The sequence below is a fragment of the Mesitornis unicolor genome, unplaced genomic scaffold (assembly GCF_000695765.1).
Source record: "Mesitornis unicolor isolate BGI_N332 unplaced genomic scaffold, ASM69576v1 scaffold31749, whole genome shotgun sequence".
Taxonomy (NCBI): domain Eukaryota; kingdom Metazoa; phylum Chordata; class Aves; order Mesitornithiformes; family Mesitornithidae; genus Mesitornis; species Mesitornis unicolor.
Genome location: NW_010207109.1, coordinates 20,553 through 31,485, shown reverse-complemented (window position 1 = coordinate 31,485; position 10,933 = coordinate 20,553). Strand labels below are relative to the sequence as shown.

At 37.7% G+C, this 10,933-nt stretch overlaps 1 protein-coding gene across 1 annotated transcript in view; it reads right to left on the bottom strand.

Annotated features, from left to right (window-relative positions):
• ANO5 (anoctamin 5) overlaps nt 1-10,933 on the bottom strand; it is a gene marked incomplete at its 5' end in the record, with an annotated part of 48,753 nt that overhangs the window by 22,176 nt on the left and 15,644 nt on the right. The window contains 3 exons of the mRNA XM_010192023.1: nt 205-273; nt 6,417-6,530; nt 7,711-7,752. Of these exons, the coding sequence (XP_010190325.1) occupies nt 205-273; nt 6,417-6,530; nt 7,711-7,752 (225 nt within the window). The remainder of the gene's footprint in view (nt 1-204; nt 274-6,416; nt 6,531-7,710; nt 7,753-10,933) is intronic.

Below are 10,933 nucleotides of genomic sequence, written 5' to 3'. Positions count from 1 at the left end.
ACGTTGTGTCTACAATTCTTACTAACGTATCTGGAAAAATAGCTCAAACACATTAAGCTCATTTCACCTAAATTAGTCACAATCTGCTGAAATCCTCTAGAATAATTTATAATGTTTCTCAAAGAAACAAAGTGGTATACTTTAGCAATTTGCAGGTCTATTTGTTTGGTCCTAAATCTCCCCCCCTCTTTTTTTTTTTTTTACCTTCTTGTCTTCTGTTTCTAGTTCCAAACCAGCCTTTTGAAGATTGCTCTCAAATTCTTTTCTTCTTTCCTGAAGAGAAATAAACACACTTCAATATTAACTGATGAAGTCAGCAATTAACTGATCACTTACTAATGACTTCACTGTGTTTCACCCCTCCTAACTGTTCTGATGATAACCCCTTAATGCTATGTTACCTTTGCAAAAGAAAGCAGACCAACAAGGACTAACTGATGCATACCAGGCCACTTCTGTGTGATGGCCAGCCTAGGATGCAACACATTGGGAACTGCCTTGACTAGCAACACAAAAACTATTTGTCAGTTAGGAATAGGTGTAGAAACTGTGCAATCTTGTTAACCAGAGAAGTAAATGAAGCCATGCGTCTTGAGCATTTCTGATTCCTCAGGGAAGTGATGGGTGTGATGTGTCATCGTTCCAGTTTAACTACACTTCTAAGAGAATGTTAAAACTAGATGAAAAGAAAAATTCTGGAAGTATCTGAAAGACTGATCGTTTATAGTAGCATCTATTTACCAGTTTAAGTCATGCCCAATACAGATGTTCAAGTACCGATGACAGACAATTCAAAGAGTATGCTTCACAAACAACGTAACTGCCAAACTAGGTAAGACTAACAAAGCATCACGTGTAAGCTTACATATGCTTAGCTTGCATAAAGTCAGTGTGGACTTCATGCAGAGATAAATAAACCTGCCTGTAGCAGTGTATGATGCCTGCATGACCTCTCTGAGTTTGAGACGTCTTGAACTTGTATTTTGCCAAGTAATTGCTAGGTGGTGTCTTTAGGTAAGAACATGTTCTTCCTCTCCTTCTTGGTAGAATGTTTTCTCCTATTGGGAGACTGAATTAATTTCAATTATATAAAATTTGCTGATGAACTGCCAGAAAACCACAAGTTAAGCTAAATATTGACCCCTAGCCTCTTTAGAAAGCACTAGCTAGACTACAAATTTATTTCCAGCTAAAACCTGCAAGCTGTGTGATGTTTTCTCTATTGAAAGGTCTTAAATGACACTTTTCAAACTTACTTAAAAAACCTCAAACCACCATAGTTTTCAGCCAATTTCCTTTTACTGCATGTCTGTGAGGAGCATGCTGCCCTACTTCCATTTCAGTTTGCATAAACTACTCAGATAAATGACTACAGACTGAAGAATGGCTTTAATGGCCCTCAAATTCTACGCTAAGACATATTAATATATTTTCCTTTGTTAGTGGCCTTGCATTTTTACCTGTCACTTCTGATTTTGCCAAATGTTATTAGATATTAAATTAGACACTGGGCTAGGTAAACTTGCAAATATTATAATTCTTGAGTTCCAGTAGATGCTGGGGTCAAATGCAATTCCATGCACTGTTTTTTAATTAATCTATCCCACAAACCTGCCTACATGCACCTGGATAAACACACCAAAGAACTCTTGTTTGCTGACTCGCTGATCTAACAGAGAACAATACTACTAAAAGGTGATTTATTATTACATTTGAAAGTACTACATAAAAGCTGACAGTCAAGCCTGGTATCCAAAGCTATGTGCTATTTTGGATTACATTTTCTCCAAACAAAGCACACTGGTGTGTGTTCTTTCCCCAGCAAACACTGGAGGGGAGCCAAGCGAGTCAGCTCTGAGGGTGCTCTGCCACCAGACACCAGCCAGCTCCTCCTCCAGCTGTGCAGCTTAATAACAGGCACAGCCAAAGGGTCTGGCCCCATCTTACTGATCTTTCCTTACTATACACTTAGTGTGATAAATTGCAGTGCTCTAATAGCAACTGTGCTCTTTTTGTCACCTTGCTCCCTTCCCATAAGCCATCTTCTCTGAAGTCTATGTGAATGTACTGTACTTTCCAGTTACTTGAAACAACCATCTTTAAAAAGAAATCAATCTGCTGCAAATAAAACAATGCTCCCCTTTTCTTGCCAAATACCAGATTTCTTCATGTCACCATCAAAGGTTTGAAACGGACAAAATGGCCAATGCTTGGACCAGTGCTGTTTTGTTTTAATATGTCCTTGTAAAAATTTTAAGCCTACTGCCCCAAACCTAAAAAGCTAATGGTGCATATATTCCTAACTCTGCTATAGATGGCACGCTGCAGTCACAGGGAGAAGCAATCTAAGTATTCACATTAGTGAAGACTAGTAGAAGTGGAATAATGCCCTTCTTCACATTTTGTTTAATTACAGTTCTTACGCCTCTCCAGAGCATTCGTAAAAGACTGCAACCACATTTTCTAAGACCGCTGTGGCCTATACAGGAGAGAGGCCAGTAGAGCACTCACCTCTCCAAACACCATTGTGGATATCCAGCTCACCTGTACAGAGTAACTTCACCATCTAACGTGTGGTTGGCTGTAATGAACCATCCCGATAAGATTAACAAAGCAAGATCCAAAGTCTAGTGGTACGAATATGTCCAATGCAGATACAACTGCATGATTAGTTATATAAGGAAGACAGACATCTCTTATAAACCTGTTTCTTGATAACAATGCTGTTACTGGTAGTAACAACAATCAATAAACAAGAGAATAACATAATTTTAAGTTTACAGCTTACCATTCTTTAGCCAAACTCCTCCTACTTGCTTTTCCCCTTCCTTTAGGCTAAGAGTGTCAAACTTAGAAAAGCCTTTTAGATAGACGTATGCTTGGGCTTATTCTAACTGCAGTCATGTGTAGGATATTAGGAAATAAATATGTCTTTTAGGAACAATCACATGTTACTGTAAAGCGTACAAGAACTCTGTTCTTAGCTGTATCCTGAGAAAACACAATTCACTTTACAGGACTAACACAGATGGGCTCAGTCCAGCCTCAGGCTACTCACACAGCTACCTGGCAAGAACATTTCAGGTGAGATGGAGCCTGTTTAGGAAAGGCCCCTTGTTCTCTCATCTACCTGCAGCCACAGGAGCAGGGGGCTGATGAGACAGATGAGAAATGGCCCTACTGCAGCACCACAGGGACTGCCCGCTTGCCTAGGGAGGGTGCTCTGCATGCTCTCCAATGTGCAGGAAACACCAAACACCCTCCTTCTGCAAGTACCAGCCAGGCTGCTGTAAAGCAGCATAGAGAGGTACCCAGTTTGGATCACATCCAGTTTTCAGCTGCTCCTGCAGAACTGGTGACGTGGCTTCTGGCAGTTGCCAGCCAAGCAGGGTGCAGCAGGAGCAACAAACATCTGATTTTTCACTGCTTCTGGCTCCCTGACTTTGGGCTATCTGGTGCTTGGTAGAGAGCAGAAGTTTCCGCCTGAGAGGATGAAAAGTGGGAAAGGACTAGATAAAATTTCTTGCTGTATCTCCATGCTTCACTGGGGACGGGGGGGCTTTGTTTCCAGCAAATACAGGAACAAGTTACTTCACACAGAGTTCTAACGCTCCAGAGTTTCTTGTGAAGTAATATGCTTACAGACAATTAAAATCATGCACTGGTCATACATGAATAATTTGTTAGATTTTTTAAAAACTATATTTATTTTTCTATGTTCATATGCATTTCATATATGGATAAAATATTTCCACTTATCTGCTAAATGCTTTAAGGAAAAATACAAAGTATTGCCTCACAAAAATGTAGTCCTCATTTCTGTTTACAGAGACTTTGTGGCTAGGATTTATTCATGTAGCTTATAGCAGGCAAGTTCAAAACAGAGTTTAAGGTGCAAAGTTTCTGGGGAACATCAAAGAAGTTAATGGATTTGTTCTGCATGAAGCTAAGGGAGAAGATGAACAGACTGTCTCTTACATCTGTATCAGGGCTATGTTGAAACACACAAAGGAGTTATTCATCCCTTTCTTACAAATGCATAATAAAGCTGTTTCCTTGAGACAAGGAAACAAAACCCTTTGTCATAACTGTTATTGTCTTCCCATGAACATTTCTATTCTCAGCTGTTACATTTTGCTGTCTCACTGTACTACAATAGAAGAAACTGACATTTCTTTCCGGTGCCCACCATACAATAGCAAGTGCAGTATGTCAGATGAATTTTAAAGGCTGCAATGATCAGTATTTAAATCTGGCTCCCACAAAGCCAACAGCACAGTACTCCTATGCCAAGAAGTCTGCATTAATTTATGGACACAGAGCTAACCTACAGGGTCAGAGACCAAACACCGGCATCCATGCGGCTGTGAATTGTAAATAACAAATATATACAGAATTAAATTTCATAAAACTTTACGTGGATGTTACAGCCTTTTGCAAGTCAGAGATGTTCTTCTCTAACTAAGTGCATATTTACCCCAAAGAGGAACTACACTATTAGTTACTAAATGACACCCATGGACATGGCCCTGGTCTGGCAAAGATTCCTTCTACCCACTAATAATCCACAAAGCAATGAGAAGGAAATTACTGTACCCAATACAAAGGAGTGACTAGACAGCATCTGGTTTGTTTTCCTTCCCATTTGAAACATTACCTAAATAGTCTCCATTTCTTCCCTCACGTTATCTGTGTATGACTAACGGAAAAGTTTATTTAAAGTTGCTTTCACGTATTTTACATGGATATATTTTTGTTCTCTCTTTACTGACTGGTCTCCTCTTTCTTCTTTTTTTAAATGCATTTTGCTTTATGGTAGAAGGAGGAATGTAGTTAAGATTACAGCCCAAAAAAGGATCAGTGTGGATTTGAAAATTTATGCTTTCATATAAACCTATGGTACCATAGCTATAATACGACCCTGGTTTCCCAAGTAAACCTCCTGAATTTGGCTAGCTGAGGAAAGCTGACTGTGAGATGTATAAGCTGGGAAAAGCATCAGAGATTATGACAGAGACTGTTGCTTTAAGATAACAAGAATATGATGCAGGGCCTGTGTTCTACACTGGATCATGTTTGCATAAAGGTAGCATAATTCCTTAATGAAAACAGTATTTCCTTTATAAAGGAATGTAACCAATAAGCATTTTTTTTTTAAGAGCTCAGTCTTGTAGGTTTTTTTCAAAGGAAATTATAAATTCTAATTACAAAACACTTCAATATGATGAGATATGGATGAGAAGCTTTCTTTACTTCACAAACTTTTAGTTTTGCTCATGATTTTGTCATAAGTCTCCGTATAATTAGTTTTCTTTAGAAAGCCTTATCTTTCAAAATAATGTGATTACATGAGAAACAAGTCTTTTTGGTCTTTTTTTAAAAAGAACTAACTTAGGAGATACATATTGGAGAGACAAGCTTGTAAATGTAACCTCTGCTGGCTCAGAAAGAAGGCAGTAAATAAAGAGAAAACAAGATAATTAAAATCCCTCCAGGTTTTTGTGGTTGTTTTTTTGTGTGTGTGTTTTCAGGTTTTTTTAATATTACAGTTTATATAAAGTTTACTGTTTGACTTAACTGCATCTCATAGTACAGGACTTTTCAAATAGTCTGAATTTGCATGTTAGTCAAGTTAGATCCCAAAGTGTCAGTGTGAGCAAGGAACAAATACATATAGTTTACTGATTCTGTCTGATCCACTGTTACCATCCAGGCAAATGGGTCTTGCTAGGAAGTTCAGGGATAATCACTAACCAGCATTTTAGAGAAAGCCTGTACTTTACACTCTGCTACATAGGAGGTCTCTTATCAAAGCCACTTTAAATATTCTTCCAGAAGAATGAATACACATATGTAGAGAGAAAGTCAATCAGAGGGAAAAGCTCAAAGAGGAGATGTTGTGTCTGTTTTACTCAGAACATTAAAAAGAAGTCTTGAATATTGCATGAATTCTTGTATCTAAGAATCTATTTCTGCTCTAACTGAAGTCAAATGATGGGGAAAAAAATTACTGTTACTCTTATCTGGATAATGCTTTGCTTATTTAGAAGAAACTTCTTCCATTTAACAGTATTTACAGATACTTCACCAGGTCCACAGCTAACTGTAAGACTGTAAAATGAAGAAAGCAAAATAATTTTGATTATTTGGCACTGATTGTATAACATATTGATCAGACTAAGAAATGGAGAGTGATCAATTCAGTAAATAAAGCCACAAGAATCTAATAAAGTTGGGTCCTAACACACAACAGTGAATTACATAGAAATTTCAGTACATGGAATGGCTTTTTACACAGCTATCAGATTTTTAGCTAAGTCCAGTTCCAGCTGAGTGTAGTGATTTGAAAGGCTTGGTAACTGATATTCAGGTTATGATAGGTAAGATTTAAGATAACCTCAAAAAGACAAACTTACCAACTTTTTTTCCCATTCCTTATTAAGATCATCCACATAGGAGAGAACAAAATCAATTCTCCTGACACCGTCCCTGAAGAAAATAGAATCTTTGCTTTGATGTCTCTTATCAATCTGTGGAAGATACAGGCATATGATTAAAAAAAACACAAACAAGTATTGCTGTTGCTTTAAAATATAACAGAAGACAAAGAAGTTCCCCAAATTGCCTCAGTTCTTCAGTTTCTTCATAGAAGACACACTTGTGCAAGTTTTAACAAGGGCTATATCCAGTTAAAATAATTTCAAAATTAACTTATATCCATACACACTAATGTAAATAGCTGGCATATGAAGAACAAATATATGTTAGTGCAGCAATACCTGTGAACAATGTTGCCATTTATTCTTTATAGTGTGTCACAAATGATCAAGACAGTGTTTGACAGCATGACTTTTTTCTGCAGTTAGCCAGAACGTCACTCAATACAAAAACCAGCTAGGGCACAGTTCACTGACTTGAAGCAGGTTGCAAAAAGTCAATCCATGCATTTTCTTCTACATAACAAGATTCACTAAACGAACCACCACAGAGGAACATGCCCCAGCAATGCTTACATATGAAAATGGCACACAAATGACAGAGGGGTTACATTTCAAAATTGTGCATTTATTTTTTTTGCTTTCTTCAGGGTGTGTGTGGGATCTAATAAACTGCATCAATGTAACAGGGTGATTAGTATTCTAATTGAACCATTAAAGGTCATACTTTCATTTATCAGCATGCCAGAATGTGATAATAACAACATTCATTTTTTTCACTGATTAGGCTACACCAACCAATGTTAAGCAAATGAAGACTATTCCTTCACTCTCCTAGGGAAGTTAACATAATAATGGGTAATGCTATTTATTATCGTATCAATATTCTGCTTTACCAAATTGTTTACAAGAGTAGAGGTTCATACAGCAAAGTGCTCTTGATAGAAGCTAATACTCTGGTCTAAATTTAACTACATGCTAAGGAAGATGGGTTGCTTTTTTAACCACAACCATCAGCAAAGTTGTGTTTATATAGGACTGAACTGGGTTTTCACTTTAGTAGAGTAGAAACAAAAAAGAATCATTCAGAGGGATATGTCTGTATTCTCCCTCTTAAGCCATGCAAGGATGCACGTGAAAAATACTGTGTGCTTTCTCAGAGAACTTTATAACTGTGACCCTTGCTCCCAGTTAACGAAAGGCATCACACAGTGAAGCACGTTATTACTGCAGCCATCCAAGCCACTTGCAATATCATTCATCACTGTTTTACCCTGAGACGTCGCTTCAGGAACAGATTATATCTCCTTCCACTCTGCTGGAATAACCAACAAGTAGTCAGCAAGCCTGTTCCTCTCCAAGACCCAAACCAACCTCTTTGAGCATATACCCCTCAACTAGAGTTATCAAGAAATCTGTGCCCTTACAAAAGCCAGGAAAAGCCTCTAACTATTAGAAAAACACAAGCACAGAAATTATGACTATAATGTGTTTTTTTATTAAAAGGCAAAGCTACACAGGCATTAATTTTGACAATAAACTCAGATATTTTAAAGTAATGACTCCTAAATTGCTAACTGCCATCATTTGGATACTTAAGCAGATTTTTAAAAAGAACAGTAAGAAAGTTTCTTTTAAGGTAATGCCAAAGTAACTAAACAAGCACTGGTTAATGAATGAGCTCACGTTTCTGTCATGCTCATGTTAGGTTGGACTCACTGGGACATAAAACAACAAATGGTAGAAGCAATAATAGACATATATGTTTATCTTCAAATAGGCTCAAATTAAAAAAAAATAAAAAATTCCTGTTGTTCCATACTGTTGCACAACTTTATGCACCTTCACTAGATACACTGGTAACTGCTGAAACCACATAGTAGCCTGCTTGGACCATTCATGCATTCTGGAGAATTCTTGTTTTTCTGAAGCTATCCTAACCTTTGGGGAGCTACAAAACACTGTGTTGCAAATAAAAGTAACACAAAAAAAAGCTAAAAGAAATTATTCCTTGAAAATATTGCAGTTCTCTCTTTGCCTTCACTCTTTGACAATTCTGTTGTATTTTTTATTGTTTCTCTTCTTCAGAAATATTTACAGCAGATCAATTAAAGTAGACTACTTCATAAGAACTGAAATCAGAACAGCTACCTCAGAAAATGCTTTTGCTTCTAAATGCAGTAAATAATCATGCAAGACTAAGAGGTTCACAGAAATAATGGAATCCAATAGAAGAAAAGAAACAGCATTTTCCTTTTCTATTTTCTCCTTACAGGTTTGTTGTTTTTTTAAGTATAATTGTGACTACACTCAATTTGCAACTCTTCAGAAGTGAATTTGATTAGTGCATAGAACCGCAACAGATACATGGCATCAAAAGTACTGTAATTATTCAGCGTTACAATAAGTGAACCTCAAAATGCATTCTAACAACTTATAATGTTGGGAATCAGCTTAAAACCCAACCGTCCCAACCACAAATTAAAAAAAATAGGGATTGTGCAACCACAGACATTGTCCTAGTGAACTAACAAAATTTATATATACAAAAATTTTTAAAAATAAATTCATAAATAATATTTAATTCAGAAAAAGCTCCTGTCAGAGGTGTGTCCCAAACTGTTCGGGTAGCACAGTTATAGTTAGGTTATTCTATACAACTGAAGTAATACTTTATCTTTAGTACCATCAAAGTTTGCTCATTTTCTAAGATGTATCAGAATCCTGCTCAGTCATTAAGGGTCTGACTATCAATTTCAGAAAATGCAAGAGTCATCATTGGATCTGCTTTGAGAAGGGGAATACTCATCACTTCTTTCTACTGTATGTAGGATTATTAATCATGGATAGTGACAGCCTACTTATTAAACCTGCAAAGTATTCCTTTCCATTTTGCTGCATTTGAATTTCACAAGAAGAACAAGATCAGTCTTGCATGTTCATGCAGTTCTGTGAAGAAATGTGCAGTTACACGTTTAAAACATAAAATGTTAGTAATTTCATCAGTTGCATCAGCGGATCACAAAATACTATGGATTAGTACATCCTATTTCTTAAAAGCTCTTTCCAGAACTGCGTTCAATTTATCTTAGAAAACCTGTAGTTATTAGATGAAGTTACACCTCATCAAAGCAGATATTCTGTGACATGTCACTTCTGGAATACAAGTAACCAAATTAAAATTTCCCAATGCAGCACTGAAAGCAAGCAGAAACTAACTGAATACTACCCAATGACGAATTCCAGAAGAGATAGAACCTCGAGACGTACGGTGGAAACAGAAGAGGTAACAGCCACAAGTTGCAACAAGGAAAATTCCAACTGGATGTGAGGGTGTGGTTGAACAGGAGCAGGTACAACTGGTTGCCCAGAGAGGCTGTGTAATATCCATACTCAGAGATCACACAGCTTGGTCAAGTAAGGCCCTGAGCAACCTGATCCAAGTTTGAAGTTGGCCTTGTCTTGAGTAGGAGACTGGTCAAGGAGACCAGTGCTTCCAAAAGTTGGATAAATCTATCAGCTACAAAGCAAGTCTACAAAAAACTACGTGTTCAAAAACAAACACTATTGTCCTATTTTCCAGTAGTAACTTTCCAGTTTTAATAGTCTAATTATCTCCGTAAGAACTAAGTGACTTCATAGTCCACAGACATATCTGTTAACTGAATGCTGTTATGGTCTGTCATAAAAAGCTAAATTGTTTTTTCACACGGCTACCTAAGTGCAAACTTAGTGGATTCATATGGAATTATATTAATATTCCTAGTTATCCCATAATTATTTTCTGCCTAGAGATCCAGCAGAGGTCAGGGTACTGGACTGTGTTCAGCCAAACAACCCTCCAAGTACCTGGACTTGCAGTCCTCACATTAGAAACAAACTAAAGCCCTGCGGTAGGAAATCCTGACTCAAATAGGACAGGTTACAGGAAAGACCAAGGTGTCAGTATGGAAAACAAAGTACAGCACAAGATGAAGTAAGGCTGTTAACACCCCGTGTTCACTTCTGCCCAAACTGGCTTGGGTTAAGTGCGTAAACACTGGCTGGTGGTCGCACGCTATACTCAAATCCATCAAAACTCTCCCACAGACGGAGTAGGCCCTGGCCATCTCACTCCCACAGGTGGCTCAGAGAGGCTAAAAAAAAAAAAGCCAGTCACCGCAAACAGGAGAAGGGAAAGCAAGCTGCTGGATGTGGCATCAACCACTAAAAACTGTAACAAAGTGCTTCAGAGAAATGACTTTGGATTGAAGCGGAGACTGCAGTAAACATTTCCGTGGCCTTTCTCATCCACCAAAGCACACAGACAGCTGACCTTGGTCTACAGTCAGCTAGCACTCAGAGGTCTAACAATATCAGAGTACCTGTAAAGCAAATATACTTTGCTGATTATACCAGGCCTGAACCATTTAATCCTGTATATTTTCACAGGACTCAGAGGGATTTCTATTTCAGGTCATCCACCTAACAGGAAATTTATGTTCTTACAGGCCGCT